The sequence below is a fragment of the Carassius auratus genome, chromosome 14, assembly GCF_003368295.1.
Source record: "Carassius auratus strain Wakin chromosome 14, ASM336829v1, whole genome shotgun sequence".
Taxonomy (NCBI): domain Eukaryota; kingdom Metazoa; phylum Chordata; class Actinopteri; order Cypriniformes; family Cyprinidae; genus Carassius; species Carassius auratus.
In genome coordinates, this window is record NC_039256.1 from 11,651,152 (window position 1) to 11,668,247 (window position 17,096).

The window sequence follows — 17,096 nt, forward strand, 5'->3', positions numbered from 1 at the left end:
GTAAAATGAGTCAAAACTACCAATCTATTTTTTTCTGTCTTAACCAACACTATTAAAAGTGATGTTCTTTAATATTTTCTTATTTTTAATTACAAATATCAAAGCATGCTTAAATTAAGATATGCATAGATATGCAAAATGTCTTAAGACTTATTTTATTTTTATTTGTTTACCTTTTTATTTATTTATTTATTTATTGACTAAATAAAAAAACTTTATTTTTTAATACATTTTATATTTTAATATAATATTTGATAATACTATTTAATTATTATTACTATTGTTGTTATTTAGAATGTATATTTTTCAGACCACACTGGCAGATATTCCAGCTTTTTAAAGAGGATCTCTCCTAATTTTTGATACATTTCTTTCACACAGAAGTTAAAACAACACGTCTAATCATTTTGCATCTCGAAGTAAATGCATCCTGATTTAAAAAGGTTTAGATATTTGACCTGGAAAACTAGACAAAAATAGGTTAAAAATTGTGACAAATGACTGACTTTTTCATGTTGTCTATTTATGATTCATATTATTCTGCAGTGAAATGTCATTGGTCCGAAATCCACGACTGTATATTAAACATCACACATTTTCCGATAAACTGTGATCTTCTTGTGCCTTTTAAATAAGAAACAACCAAACAAAAAATACTTCTTTTTGGTAAACCTGTTTAGACTCGGTGTAGTAATAGAAAGTGGCCCTCATTTTAAAGCAGAAACAAGCCTTGTAAATTTTTATAGGGTCCCATCTGTCTGACACTGACAAACCAAAGCTACAAACACACCCATAACGACTTTTTCTCCCTAACAGACTCGCTGCTGTCCTTATCACAGCTTACACTGGACACCTGCTTGGTAACGTGTGTGTGTGTGTGTGTTCTCTAAAGCTCCGCATGCTTCATTACAGATGTTTGCGCAGAGATCGTTATCAGTGGCATTTGGGATTCTGCGTGTGTGATCACGGTTTCCTCTGCATGGTCTTGTTTTGCATACAGCCTGGAGAATAAGAATGGAATATTCTCCGACAATATTTTCCTATGAATGTGGCACCACAGGAGATTTGTTCTGCAGCTGTTACTGGAGTGTTTAACTTGCGTGTAAACTCTCGACTCTCTCACGATGTCCTAAATGTACCAACATAACTGCCAGCGCACGTATCTGAAGTTACGCAGCTGTCTCTTATGTCAGGATATCAGTCTGATGGTGTTCACAGGAATATTCCAGGTTATTTTCAACTTTAATGTGTGTGAATAGCATGTGCGGCACGCTTTAGATTATTACAGACAATGACTTCAACTCATCCCTCAGTTGTAAAACACATTCAGAGTAAAACAATTACAATAATACAACTGAAATTTTCGCATTTATGCTTTTAAACCTTTCATTCCATAAGCTTATTTTGGATTGTAAAATGTGTTCTGTTTTTCTAATTGAGAATATAACCTGGTATATTCATATAAACATGTAAGTTGTTGGTTGTTTTTGACTGCAGTGATTTAAACATTGACCTTTGAACTCTATCACCTGTGTCTGACCTCCCAGTGCTTTCCAGCTTGATGTTTGAATATCTTTTTAATTGCCCTTTCATTTATTATTTCGCTTTCCGTTTCAGCCAACAATCGGAGAGGAGCCGGTCACGCCGTGACAAACATTCTCGCCAAAGAGCTTCTTCAAGATGACACCCCTCGCAGTGCCATGAAAAAGACCCGGTCAGAAGCAGAGGACAGGAAGGAGTCCACTCCGGAAGACACGGGCTCGCTGGAGGACCTCTTAGATGACGCTCCGTTACGATCAAATTAATGACTTCCTCTGCTGATCCCAACAGTTAAAAGACATACTGTGTTTGGGGACCAAGTCTGCGAGGGCGGGGCTCTCGCTAAACCACACCCCTTGAGTAAGCCCACACTGCTTCCTATTGGCCATCACACTGGAGGAGCGGCCTCATCTCATCACTGTCACAGCCATTTTCTAGCACTCTTTCTCTAAACACAGGGTTTCATCTGTCCGTTATCTCTATTGTCTGCATTTAAAACGATTCCAAAGATTTGCATATAGATTCCAGAACATTTTGTTCCATTCCAAGTTCATGTGAACATCCTCTTCTGGTTTTAAAACAAACATCTGTTCCTCTTTGAACATTTAGCTTTTTTCTTTTGCTCTTTGACTTTAAAACACATCACATGGCTGAAATAAGTTACATTGTTGTACTTGTAAGGCAACGTGCCAATAATGTCGATCCCATAAATGCATGTTCAATTACGTAAGGTGTTCTCACTTAGGTTCTGTAGCCATCACAAGGAGGTCTGGTACCTGTCCACAAGATTATTTCTCTCTCCTGTCCCCTTCTTTCGTTCTGTCATTTTAAGTGAATGGTGTTGTTTAAATCTCAGAAATACTTTTTACAATAATTGAGCCTAATTCATAAAACCATTCTTGTATAAATCATTGCATGGAATTAAATGTGACAATTTATGCAAAAAAAAATTCAAATAAAATTGATAAAACATAAGTAAAAAAAAAAAAGTGCATTGAATTAAATGCAAAAATCTACTTGACAGTGGTCTTATGAATAATTTGTGTGTTGACTGCTGAACTTCCAAAATTTTCTGTACAATGATGATCCAATCTGTTGATGCATACATCACACAATTTACAGTAGAGTTTCATTGTCGCAAGATAAATCATTTTTCATTTTCTATCAGACATTAAGTAAAAAGTCACTGTGAACTGGGCAAAAGTAACATTGACAAGTCCTTTGGCATTCATTCCTCTGATAAATGGTTTGATCAAGATAAATCTGAGGGACTAAAGCAGCTGAAATGTCTGCACATAGATTTATTCATCTTTACTATTTTTCATTGCAGTCTTTAAAAGACAGTGAGCAAATGTCCCTGCCTTTATGTCGACTGATCACCAGCATATACTGTTTAACCAGTCGACCGTTGAGATTGTTCTCTAGGTTGTGTCAGTGATGCAGGGAAATATGACCTCAAGAGTTTCAGCTTTTTAATATGACTTACCTGAATGTTGACGTTGGCTGAAAGTTTGAGGGTAGAGATCACTGTTTAAAGCAATAGCTCGGACTGCATTTGTCAAGGAATCCTGAGAACTTGTCTTCCGGATTGAACTATATTAAAATATATATGCATTTATGTAATGTGTGTAAAATGACGTCAATGTTTTAGCAGTGGTCCGGTCTCTAAATGCTGCCTAGAAACCAGCAAGTCCGAAAGAGCTTGAAAAAATGTCCAGTTTTTGAAGCCAAATTTCCAATTTTTGACATTTTAGAATTTCTGAGGGAATCAACAGATTCTGCTTCAAAGCTGATTGATCGTCCCGATGGTTGTGCAAGTCAGTTTCACTTTATAAAAAAAAAAAGCTGGATAAAGATCACTGGAAAAACAGACACTTTTTTTTTTTTTTTTTTTTTTAAGAACTCCTTTTTTTTGTCAGTTTTTATTGTTGATCATTTTATTGTGATAATATAGAATTTGTATTGGTGGGATCCATTTGGTCAAATTGTGTACATTGCGTTTTGACTGTAGAGATGTTTATTATGGTTGTCTCTAAAACTTCACCATTAAAATATAATCTTTAATACTTATTCCATATGGACTTTGTGTGTGTGTGTGTGTGTGTGTGTGTGTGTGTGTGTGTGTGTGTGTGTGTGTGTGTGTGTGTGTGTGTGTGTTCGTGTGTGCGTGAATATTTTTAAAATGCCCACAATATCAAAAGGTATGGTTCTTGTAGTAACTGAAATTTACTTATGGAGCCCAAAGTATTTGGACACTTACAATAAACAGTATTAAATAAAAAAAAAAATAAAATCATTAAAACACATTTGGAGAAATGTAGAATTAAATCACTTGCTCAGCAGTGGATCTTCTGCAGTGAATGGGTGCCGTCAGAATGAGAGTCCAAACAGATAATCAACACATCACAATAATCCACACGACTCCAGTCCATCAGTTAATGTCTTGTGAAGCCCAAATCTGTACGTAAGAATTAAATCCATCATTAAAATATTTTTAAACATTGAACCATTGCTTCAGGCAAAATACAAGTCTTCAATGCTTAATAATGCTTCCTCTAGTAAAAACGTCTGAATCAGGAGAGAAATATGCACAGATCAAGCCAAAACACTTCGTAACAAATATAGTGGTGGATTTTGCTATGGAAGGACAACTTTTTCATGAAAGCAAGCATTATTTTGGCTATTATATCTGGACTCATATTTTTGGCTAGAAGCAACAGTTTTAACTTCAAACACCATGATTGATTTGTTTCTTACAAACATGCAGCTTTTAGTATGCACAAAACGCATTAGTTGATGGACTGGAGTGGTGTGGATTATTGTGATGTTTTTATCAGCTGTTTGGACTCTCAGTCTGACGGCACCCATTCACTGCAGAGGATCCATTGGTAACATGATCAATTCCTCCAAATCTCTTTCCATGAGAAACTATCTATCATCTTATCATCTTAAAAGTCCTGACGGTGAGCGGGTTTTCAGCACATTTCTGGCTGAAATATTCTTGTAATGTGACATACATTTACAAGTTATTTCAGTTGAAGAAGTACAGTTTAAGTACCTCCAAAAAAGTGTGATATTTTACAGAATACCATAGTAAATTGCCATCATCATGTTATCAATATGGTAAACTTTTATAGAAACACATGATAATATACCATGTTATTATTATTAGATTTTTTTTGTCTGAGATATATGTATAAGAGAGAACATGCATAAAGTTATTATGACTGTACAGAACACAAATGTGTGGTAACGTTCATGGAACTTGTCTTGTGTAATTTGGTATGACTCGTACAGCATTTATTTGACATTCCTGTGTGTGCATCTGTGCGCTGGTTTTATGTCTCATGAGTGCAAAAAAATGCAGCTATGATTTGGAATTTCCTCTCAGCAAATCCCAGACTAACACACACACACACACACACACTTCTCTGTTTTAGCTCATACAGACACAGGGAGAAATGTCTCTTATATTAAACACACAAAACATGAAAGTCACACAAAGTCTGAGTTCCTGTTTGTGAGTTGTTTGGCACAGGGTGTAATTGGGTTAACAGTTTCTGCCGTGTGCTCTGACGTCCATCTGTCTTTCTCAGTGGTTTAATATGTGGGGGTTTTTAAGAGATGTTCAATGAGACGAGGAGTTGGGAGAAGGGTGGAATGTTTGCTTTGGAATCCCTCCATTCCCTGTAACCACGGTGATTTTTCCTCCAAGAATAGAATCGGACTCATCCACAGAAGCAGCTCTTGCAGGATGTGTTTCACTCACAGACTCCTGAAAACATATATGTGCTTGTTTGTTTTGTGCATCATTACTATCGTTTATTCTTGCCGTTAGGGGTTCGTTTAAATCACTAACCCTAAATATAAAGACCAATAATAGTGAATGTTGTTTTGTGAATTACAGTTGTTTAATGGAGTGTTTGATGTGCCAGCTGTCAGACAGAGTTGGACTCAGGTGCCTCTGTTTGCATCTTTAGAGAGGGAGAGTGTGTGTGTGTGTGTGTGAGTGTGTGTGTTGAAGCATGTCATTGTTTCATGTCTCTGCCTTTGTGGCAGGTTTTTATTAAAGCTTGACCTCTGACCCCTGAGGGAGTTCATAAAACAGCAGCTCTCCACATTCTTGCATCCTAACATCAGGCTTTGCGTCAGTGTTATTAAGTAAAACTAAAAAATATTGACAACTGTTAAATGAAATGCATCTGAATTAAAATATACAAATTAAAAACTTTAATAGATATTACAAATGTTAGCTTGGCAACTAACGAAATAGAATAAAGTACTAAAATTACACTTTACAATAAGGTGTGATTTTGTTATAATAATGTTTTTACAGCATTTATTAACCTGAAGTTCAGTGCATTAGCTCATGTTAATAGAAACAACTTTTGATATTATAAATGTAGAAATTAATATTAAACTGAAATTAATAAATGCTGTTGAAGCTCATTGAATGCCCATTGTTCAGTTGTTCAACTAATGAAGTTAATTAATTAAAAAATATTTTTAACTAATAAAACTGTAAAATGCACATAACAAAATTATTAAAACTTACAATAAAATTAAAATAGCCTGAAAATCTAAAAATTAAAATGAAATATTAATATCTACTGTGATAGTATTTAACTTATACAGAAATAAAACTGTGCCAAAATCACTCACATTTACTTCAATTTTTTTTTAAAAGGACAAGTGGAGCATGAATTTTAAATTAAATTAAATTAAATTAAATTAAATTAAATTAAATTAAATTAAATTAAATTAAATTAAATTAAATTAAATTAAATTAAATTAAATTAGAAATTTAAAACAATTATTAGAAAGACAATGAATGAAAAATGACTTTTTTTTTTCAGTGTAAAAACCTAGATTTTCAACAGATAGAAAGTGAAGTGAAAGACAGGAAGAGAAAACAAAACATGATGAACTGATTAGAGGTCTTAAAGAAGATAAAAGCAGCTGAGAGTTATTTTGTTCATGATGAGATGCTGTGTGTGTGTGTGTGTGTGTGTGTGTGTTGACAATGCACATTTGCTTTCATTTAAAAACAGTTTAAACATAAATGCAAACAGCTCTTTGTTTATGTATGTTTCTCATTACAGATCCTCTTTGTTTCTCGTTACACGGCTCTTGTTATATTTCACCCTCTGCTTTGCTTCATTATCTGGTTGTTTGTGTTCTTCAGGACAGACTCTTGGCCAGTTGGCTCGCTTGTGGCCAGACGGCACAATGACGGCCGCGTTGATGCTGAGAGCTGGAGCGGCCGGCCAATGGGAAGGCAGAAGTTGAGTTCTCAGGCAGCTGATTGGCTGGCTCAGTGTCATGGTGTCTCCAGGTAGCGAGTGAATGTGGGAGAGTATGTGGCTGTTTGTGGAGGGTGGAGTCAGAGAGAGAGAAGGATGGACTGCTAATTCAGCAGTCTTCATTAAGACTTTGGCAGGGAATTTGGACCATACATCCCAAAACATAATGTCTAAGAGTCTCTCATGCTCTCAGCAATAGTTCTGGCATCTCTTCCTATCTCTTAGCAAATGTCAGTGTCAACTTCAAAGTGCTCTGAATCTGTTTTACTCAAAATATTGCCAAATGATTGAGTTTCTCTGTACAGGAGATAAATGAAGATGATCAAAATGATTAGGCATTATGATTGGTCAGGTCATCTGTCAGTCATTCTCCCTCCAAAGGGTCAATTGCGAGTAAATTTTGGAATGTCGTTTCAAAACTAGCATTTAACTTGAACAAGAGCAGTATAAGCATAGATATCCAGGTAGGTACAACATGCATCACATAACTAAATGTGTCATTATTTTAAAAAGATCTTCTCTTTCAGTCCTGTGTGAGAGATGCTGATTATAAGAGAGAGAGATGCTTTGATTACAGCTGATCTGAAGATAAGAAACTGACCTCAATCAGTCCTGCTGCTCTTCAGAGAGAAAGAGAAAATCTCTCCCATTAGTTAGATGTCCTCGATGTTGACATTCCTCTCTTTTTACAGGAAATAAATAGCAGACGGGACTTGATTTTGTCTGTGAGGAACTGATGGATGCATTGTGAGTTCATGTTGACTTAAGTGAAAATGCTCTTCAGAGCGGAACTTCAGTATATAACTAGAGGTCAGTATTTTTTTAACAATCATATATTTTTGTCAGTAAAAGTGTATTAAAATTTATCAAATGTGACATCAAATAAATGTATATTGATGTTACAAAAGACTTTGATTTCAAATAAATGCTCTCTTTTTTTTTCTCTATCTCTCAGTGAGGGAGGGAGCGAGAGAGAGAGAGAGAGAGAGAGAGAGAGAGAGAGCCATGCTGCTGTGAGCCTCATCAGACTGTAGGTCATCTAAGCAGAGGGTAATTGCCTGAGGACATGACATGTCATGAGAATAACAAGTGACTTTTTGGTTGACTGATAAAGACGCATTGTTTCTTCTGTCTTAAAAGTGTCTGAACGATCTATACTGATCTATAGAAATGAACTTTCATATGCTGAAACTTTGAATTTAGACTCCTTGTCATTTTATTTTATTTTATATTATTTTATTACCATTTTTTAAATTAGTATTATTATTATTACTTTTTCTTTTTTTTGGAACAGGCTAGTTTCAATAAATGTTTGGGGTGGACTGGAGAGTGAGTTTTGAGTCAGGAATGTTATTTCATCAATAGTTTTCCATGATGTTACCCCTTTAGTCTGAGATGAGGTGACTTTTGCAACAGTCAGACAGTGTGATTAAGCTTATTACACACACAGACTTTTGCATGAGGAGTTTTGGTGACTAAAGGTGAAAATTCTGCAATAATTACATCATTCCTCCTCCAAAAACTCACAAGAAACTCTTTAGATCAGTGTGAATCACTTGTTTGCCCATGGCTGCGTGTGTGTGTGTGTTTCATAGGACCTGACACGTGTACAACGGAGTCACTCTTACATCCTGCTTTATTTATGATCCTGGTAACTGGGACAACTTTTTTTCCTGCACAGTCATTGTTCAAAACACAGATTTCCCTCATATTGTCTTCCTACAGCAGTTGGGAGGGACTGTGGCTATGTTTAGAATTGCATATCTACTACTTATACTATTTTTGAAGTAATTGTTGTGGTATTGATGGTTACCCAGCATGCAATTGTGGCTGGTGCCAAGTCAGAGTGATTTTGGTCTCTTAGTGCACTATACTTAGTATAGCATTACAAAGTATTTTGTGAGTAATTAATATTTAAAATGTGCCTTTTATTCCGGCTCACTTTTCCTCGGTTCTTTAGTCTTTCTGGACAGACTCAGAGGGAAGGATGTTGGCAGAGGGAATGTGGGTAAAGTAGGGCAGTAGATCTGTGATGACTTGACACTGTGAAGGAATTTTCTCTGCAGTTGGACTTCCTGCTGTTATTAAAGGAAGCTTTTGTTGCTGAATTGCTGGACTGTGTTCAGTCACTGTCAGAGTTCATTTGGGAAGAACACGGTCCAAAATAATCAGTGCAGCACAACCACATAACCCTCTTTCCCTTGGTCTGTTTTCACCATAAACATGCACCAGACCATTAAAGACATTTTGTATGTTTATATATAGAGCCAAATGCGCCAACACAACAGCATCAGTGTGTCTGTTCCTCTCTGGGATTTTAGAATATTCTGTATGTCTCATTCTTAGATTATTCCCATCCTGATCTTTGACTTGACAGAATGTTCCCACGGTTCTTTTTTAAAATTTAGAGAGCCAAACACCCTCAGCAATGTTTACCATGAGTCCTAATGAGTTTGTCGTTGATATATTTAGTAATGTTGAGCACACATTGCTTACAGCTGTTGTGTCATTTCTGCAGCACTAGTGAATCCAGAGTTATTCCACTGTAAAACCTAAAAATGTTGTTAATAAAATATTTTAGTACCTTACTCAGCCTGCAGCAGTTAGTAGAAATCATTCACACAGTACTGTATGCCTAAGTTATTCAGAAAATCTTGGTCGAGTGGGAACTATTTTATATACTACAGTTGTTGTGTCACATGATGTAGTTTTATAAGTTTTTTTTAGACAAGAATGTATTTGTTTAGACTTAAATATGTGGTTTGCTAATATAGATTGAAAATGTGCTTCAATGGTCTCGGAGATGTGAGCTCCAGGGCGTCAGCGGCTGTTCAGCACTCATGAACCCTCTAAGAGTAGCTTCACATCAGCCTGATATTCTGGAATTTGCAGCTGGCTCTGGTGTCCCTATAGCAACATGAGATGTAATTCATTTTGGTAAATCTAACAGGCAGCTTTTGGTCTCATTTATCTATTATTTGTTTCAGAGCAAACAGTTTTGGCTGAGGGCAAAGTTTCATAACTTTATATTTTTGTATATCTTTAATGCTGGATCATTGAGCTGTCTTTGCACTTTTGACTGAGTTGCCTAGCAACTTTTGAAATGGTGGTTGTAGTTTATTAAATGTAATGATATTAAATAAATAATATATTTTACAAATGATAGAAGTAATAGTATTTGGTATTGAGAAGCTGTATGTGTGTTAGTGATGGTGATTTTGTGATTTGTGATTTTGACAAGAGTCTGTCTTTATGAATCATGAGTAAAGACTAAAAAAAAAAAATACCTTCAGAAACATCTTGTGTATTGACCACATTATCATGGTAAATTCCTGTAACAGTTTAAAGGATACTAAGACAAAGATATCGCTTTCCTCATTGGAAATTCAAAGTAATGTTTTGTTTTGAATATGTGATTTGATGCTGTATAAGATAAAGGTAATCTCGCTCAGGCCATCTCTCTCTTCATAAAATAAGCTTTCAAGATACTCAACATTCCTTCTATTTCTAAGGTGTTTTTTTAATTAGCAGTGAGGCTTGGGCTCATCTGTCAACTTCAAATTTGAACCCGTTGCAGAAGGAAGTAGTTCCGAACACAAAATGTTTTTTTTTGGTTGTATCTTATTTATGTACCATGTGACATTGTTCTATACCAGCACTGCTTTTATTACAGCTCTCGGATCACAGCTGTGCTAACACATCACTCATTTAATAGGATATTCATAAGTATTTTAATAATTGTATATATAGTTAAGGCAGTATGTTTGGGTGAAAATCAGACTGAAGCGGGGTTGCATAGCACGATTATCAGATGATTTGTGATTGGTTGTTTGTTGCATTCCTCACAATTCTATGTCAAACAATTTGGGAAACAGTATGAGGGCAACATCCCAGAATATCCTAAGCAGCTGCTTTATTGCCTTGACAACACCTGTCACCATGGTGCTGAAGTCTGAGTCTGTGTGTCTAATGTACTTCGGCCGTCACGCTTTCACACACACACACACACACACACACACAAACACACATTCACTCACACGTGATGGTTCTTAAATCAAATGATCTGGTTATTCACTCTCTGTGTGACTTTAATATCGTAGTTTTTACAGACTTTAATCTGTCCTCCAGATGCTGTTCACTGCAAGACTCTAAAATTCAACTCATATCAGACAAAAAAATATAGAAAATTAAAAAAAAAAAAATGATTTTTTTAGAAGAAGTAATCTTATATAAATAAATAATTGTTTGGACAAAGCATGGGGAATTATGAGGATGTGTACATAATGTTTATTTATTATAAAAAGATATTTGAGATAAATTTTGTGTTTTTCTTTTTTTATATATAGATTTTTTAATTATGATTTTTTCAGTCAGGTGCAACTATGAATGTTAGTTTATACTTGCACTTAAATGTGTAGATATATAAATGTGGATCAAAAGATCTGTATTTAAGGTTTAAAACTAGATTATTATTTTTTTCTTTTTATATAAAGGTGCCCAAAGAAGCATTTTTGAGTTTTGATGTTAACTTTTTATCTCCCACTTCTAATAAGGTTAACTCCTGTCTCTATAGTTGTTGGTTACTATCTTTACATGACATTGACCTTTTTTAATAGTTTTCAGTTTTAGCAGTGGAGTGAATTATTACATTGTGATGAAAGATTATGAAGGCAGTATGGTGCACAGTTGAATGGTTCAGTATAACATCAGGAACATATGAAGAAAGTAAAAGATTTGACTTTGATATTTATTTGAAAGAGTTTGATAGATTTAACTTTAGTCACTGCAGTTTAAAATTTGTCATAGCAAATAAACATATTTAAATTGAACTGAAGAGTAATAATGTGTAGATTGTGGCCTCTTTAATCTACTTTGTGACCCAAGTAGTGATCAAACTGTTAAAAAGAGGATTTCCTCTGATTTGTATTCCTGATAATCCTTCAGGAAATGCTTCAAGTGTGTCCTCTTCTCTGATCGGTGTATTTCAGTCCTTCCCCCACATCTTCACTTCTCCACATGTCTGTATGCGTTTTGTTGGTCTGTCCTCTTTTTTTCTTTTTTTGCTCTGTTTGGATTCTAAGCACTCCTTCTATTCGACTCTCTTGGAAAAGGAAGGTGTTCCCTTGGTAACGCCAGCTGAAGTGGAAAATACTTTTTCTGTAATGGTGCTGATGCAGTGTGTGTGTGTGTGTGTGTGTGTGTCTCTGTGTGTGTGTTGGGTTCACAGATGGCCTTCCGTGTGTATTCTTTTTGTGCTTGACAACAGAGTGATTTTCCCTAGGGTTTTATGACAGAGAAAATGAAGCACACTTTTCTTTTTGTCTCTGCTGGATTTTTATTGCCATCTGTTAATTGTCTCGGGCTAAAATCTGTGACCCTAATCAGGCAGACTGTAGCGAAACCACTTTGACCTTTGACCCCTGCCACTCTCCACATCTCCTACATCAGATCTGATCCTGATCACCTGTTTGAAACCAGGTGAACGTTCAGATGTTCATTAATGCAAATCAAACCCTCAAGTGACTATTGCGTTTTTCTTTTTTTCTATTCATTTTTACTTATTTCTCACTCTTTTAATGCTTTGGGGTTTAACAGAACATTTATTATGCAAACTATTTAATTTACAAAGCTGGTGGGAAAACCATTTATGAAAAAGTCTTACATGAAAAAAAAAAAAAAAAAAAAAAAAAATATATATATATATATATATATATATATTAATAGCATAATATAAGTGTATATATGTGTGTGTGTACATATATACGTATGCATTAAAATTGCTGTTTAAACAGTTTTATTTCATGTGAAACTATAACTACTATTCACCCTTATACAGCTGTGCTTTGGTGTATAAATTCTGAAAAAAAAAAATTTCAACTGGACAAAAAAAGAAAAAGACAATCAATGATTTGAGAACTTTTTATTTGAAATGTCAGTGTTCAAGAAAAGAAAAAAGAAAACAAAAATAATAACACAGCAATATAAATATTAGCATAGAAAATGCAAGTAGCACACAGGGGCCGGGACTCAAAGCGTCTTATCAGAGATGTTACAGCAGGATTACAGCATCAGCACACACACAGATAATAGATCTATTTAGATTCTTCATATAGACATTAAGAAGCTTTTTCACATGTGAGCACGACAAAGAGCACAAAATTAATGACGGAGGATTTTAGGTCTATTTGCCCTCCGTTTTGTGTCTTTTCATGGAAAAGTGACAGGAAAAGAAGACGACGAACACAAAAATATATGCATAACATCACAACTTCTAGACTAAGAGTGTGTCACTATTTATTTTTGTAAGTAAGTTAAACTCTTTATTTACAGGTGCGTTAGTTAGTTGGCCTTCATAGTACTAAAGAACTACAGAGTGTCAAAAGTGTTGTTTTTTTCTTCTTTTTCACAATTTTTATATTTTTGTGCATTTCTTTCTGTAAAATAAAATGACATTCCAGTAGTAAGCCATTCCTTTTGAGCTGAATATCTTGGGTTTTAAGGGCAAATTTCTATTTACAAAGGAAAGCCATGCCAATTGTACGAGAATTGTTGTATTCAGAGGGAAAGTCAGCATTTGGATGGAATTTTAGCACTATAAGTATTTTCTAGAACCAGCTTTCAAAGTTCTAATAACTGACTCTCTTTTGACCGTTACTGTGCTTGTTGTACATTCAATGAGTGCAAGTTGCCTGCTAAAACAGCATCAATCCTAACTGGTATTGGATTTTAACAGCATTCATATTCCATCTGTAATAACTTGAGCTAGATTGCTGCCTAGATCAGCAACTCACAAAGTCAGGAGGTTTTTGTGACCATCAAAACACCAGATGCTTACTGAAGGTATCATAACTAACCCATCTAATTACAACCAGCACTGATAAAGAGCTTCAACACCTAGGATAACCTGGAAATACTGAATACTAAGGACGATATGCCACTGCGGGCACTTGAGGACTTGTAACTGATTTTACAACGCTCCCATTATGGCTCGGACTTCACTAATGCTCCATGAACTTTGTTAACATTAAAAAAGCAACAACAACCAATCTCTGGCTCAGTGATACACAGGGGGGATCCGTTTCTTTAAAAGCAAATACAAATCATCATAAAAGCGGATGGTTTAACTGCTTAACCTCCACTGTGAGAGGGTTACATCGGTGTTTATTGATTTCAGGTGATATGGAGATTATCTATAGCGCAAAAAACAGCATGCAGCAATAATCACCTGACTTTCATCTACATCAACACTTCTTCTAAAAGGATCAATTAAAAAGAGTCCATAGTGGTATTTTAGCAAACAATAATAAAAGGTAGAGTAATCACCATGATGCATTTTACAAACATTGCGACAGCCACAGCACTGGACACTGTGTCTTTGTAGAAACGTGAATGTGATTGTTATAAGAAAGAGTATATTTCCTCTTTCTGTCCAGATGTCTGTTAAACATGATCACGGTAAAGTACTGTGTTAAATACATTATTGGCTTGATATACGCAGGAGTATAGTGTCACTTAGAAGTTGCATAAAGTTGGCAAACACGAGAATGAAAATATGAAATATCGGAGCGTCCAATGAATCAGGATTTTTTTTTTTTTTTTTTTTTACAGTACTTAAAACAAAATGCATGTGTGAAATAGACAAAGCAGTTAGTTAGAAGGGGGTTTACATTGACATACTGTCTTATTTTTACCCTAAATTCCTTTCTCTAAAGAAATACAGAATTCCAGCAAACCTCAAAAACAGCATAAAATGGAGTCGCCCAGCTATTTCAACCTCCCTAAACCTACGAATCTCTACTTCTTCTCTTTCTTGGTGGATTTCTTCTTGCTGGCGGGCGTCTGGGCGGCTTTGGGCGGCTCAGATTGGGCAGCGGCAGCGGCTATGGCGGCCTGTGGAGGCGGCAGGGCCTGCTGGGGTTGCTGCTGGTTGGAGGTCAGGGTGGCGGTGCTGCCGGGGATGTAGACGTTCTGCCGGTAATCAGGGACGTGCTGCAGGGTGAACTGAGGGCTGTAGCGGGTGCTCAGACCCATGGTGCCCGGACCCAGAGTGTTGGTCGCCTCGCTGACTTCTGCAGAGAGAAGAGAGGCTTCTGTTAGGTGATTCTGAGAGGATCTCACACAGCTCCTGAACTCTCTTTCAAAAGATTTGTTTAAATATTTTATGGTGAGAGGTAATGAAATAGGAAATCACCAACAACAAAAAAAGCAAGCCGCTTTGTTTGAAAGCATTTACTAAAAGAATAAACTGTTATTGGAAAAAATATTTATGTTCTTACTAATTATTTTGTCTTGTTCAAAATTACGTAGATATAAACATATCTTAACATTCTTAAATCAAGATAGCAAATTAATTGAAAATATTAAGGACTGTTTTCTGAAAACTGTTTTCTGAGTTCGTGCTTAAAATATATATTAAAAATATTGGGGCTATGGGGTCAGAAAAAATAAACTTAAACACTGGAAAAAAAAGGTATGTTTTGTCTTGTTTCCCAGTAAAAATATTTAAACATACTTAAATCAAGATATACAATCACATACTTTTTTGGACCACAAAACAGTCTTAAGTAGCACAGGTATATGTGTAGCAATAGTCCAAAATACATCGTATGGTTTTTTTTTTTTTAAAGGATTTTTCTTTAATGCCAAAAATCATTAGGATATTCAGTAAAGATATACCATTACTGTATTACTGTTTTACTCTACCATGAAGATATTTTGTAAATTTCCTACTGTAAATATCAAAACAATTTTTGACTCATAATATGCATTGCTAAGAACTTTATTTGGACAGCTTGCTCAATGTTTAGATTATTTTTTTTGCTCCCTCAGATTCCAGATTTTCAAATAGTTGTATCTCAGCCAAATATTGTCAGATGCTAACAAACCATACATCAATGGAAAGCCCATTTATGTGAAAAAAAAGACGACCCTCATAACTGGTTTCGTGGTCCAGGGTCACACATTAACTCCCAATAAACCATCTATGAAACAAAGCTTATTCTACAAGATTTCAACCTACAAAAAAGAACAATGTTAATGGAAAACTGCTGAATGTCTGATCTCAGAACAGTGCTGGACAGAACAGTGGAAACAGTGACGCTCTCCAGCGGGAACCAAATAACTCAATAATGTCTGTCTCAGAGTCTTTGTGAACAAATATAAAATGATTTCACTTGTTCTCATGTGTCTGTGTGAATGCCTTTAGGATCTGGCCAAAGCAATCTGCTCTAATTTGCTTTTACATAAGCTGATGGACACAGTTCAAAAGTTAGGGGCAGAAATATTTCTTTCCCCTTTATTCAGCAAGAATGAAGTTCCAAAGGGAAAAGAGACAAGGACTTTTATAATGTTACAAAAAGAAAAAGCAGCACAACTGTTTTCAGCATTGACAATCAGAAATGTTCTTGAGCACAAATCAGCAAATTAGAAGGATTTCTGAAGGATCATCTGACACCGAGTAATGATGCTGAAACATGTATTCTCATAGAATATTTCACAATATTACTGTTTTACTGTATTTTTGAGTAATACAAACATCTTGGTAAGAATGAATGATTTCAAAACCCCAACCCCAATCTTTTGTAATGCATGTGTTTTTCAGGCTACATACCAGTAAACATTTAGAGTTAGTCCGTGGTCGTAATTAGCTTTATGTAACTGGAGCATCCATCAAAATGATTAAGAAATACCACAGCAACTAAATGAATGTGTGGTGAGTCACTTTCTTTTCATTCCTGCTCAGTCACAGCAGAAGTGAAATAAAGGGAAACATGAGATAGGCTGACGTCATGCTGCTGTGTGTCAACAGCTTTGATGTGCTTTGTTTAGATATGGGCCACTGAACTGTGTGTGTGTGTGTTCCCACATGGACATCTGTGACTGTGCATGTGCTCATTCAACATGATTGTCAATCATGCATGCAAGACAAACATATATGCAAAAATTCATCTGATAAAGATGTAAAGGACTGATTATTCAGATAGCATTGAAATAAAGTCAATGTTTGTCATGTTTTCTACAATACATATGCACATAGTGATGCTTGACACCATTAAAGTGCAAGTGAGAGATTCTCACCATTAGCAGCGGCCATCAGAGCCTGGAGTTGCTCGGCCTCGGTTGGGGGGTTGGGCCAGGGTCCTGTTCCCACGGCAACCTCAGGAGTGGCAGCAGCCCTGCAGAGAGGAAAAGGAAATCGAGTCAGCAAAACAGAGGCCGTTCTGTAGTGCTGCTATCAGCAACAGCTGCAGTGAG

The 17,096-nt window shown here is 35.7% G+C and overlaps 2 protein-coding genes across 40 annotated transcripts in view; one reads left to right on the forward strand and one right to left on the reverse strand.

The window, feature by feature from the left end:
* The window catches only part of LOC113113619 (protein diaphanous homolog 1-like), a 94,903-nt gene extending 91,300 nt beyond the window's left edge, over positions 1–3,603 (forward strand). For both annotated transcript variants that reach the window (XM_026279927.1, XM_026279929.1), the window contains one exon: positions 1,618–3,603. In XM_026279927.1, coding sequence (XP_026135712.1) covers positions 1,618–1,805 — 188 coding nt within the window. In that variant the 3' untranslated portion in view covers positions 1,806–3,603. The remainder of the gene's footprint in view (positions 1–1,617) is intronic.
* Positions 3,604–12,745: 9,142 nt separating this feature from the next.
* Positions 12,746–17,096, reverse strand: part of LOC113113621 (protocadherin gamma-A11-like) — a 164,064-nt gene continuing 159,713 nt past the window's right edge. For all 38 annotated transcript variants that reach the window (XM_026279983.1, XM_026279980.1, XM_026279982.1 and 35 more), the window contains 2 exons: positions 16,920–17,017; positions 12,746–14,911 (listed from right to left, as the gene is read on the reverse strand). In XM_026279983.1, coding sequence (XP_026135768.1) covers positions 14,637–14,911; positions 16,920–17,017 — 373 coding nt within the window. In that variant the 3' untranslated portion in view covers positions 12,746–14,636. The remainder of the gene's footprint in view (positions 14,912–16,919; positions 17,018–17,096) is intronic.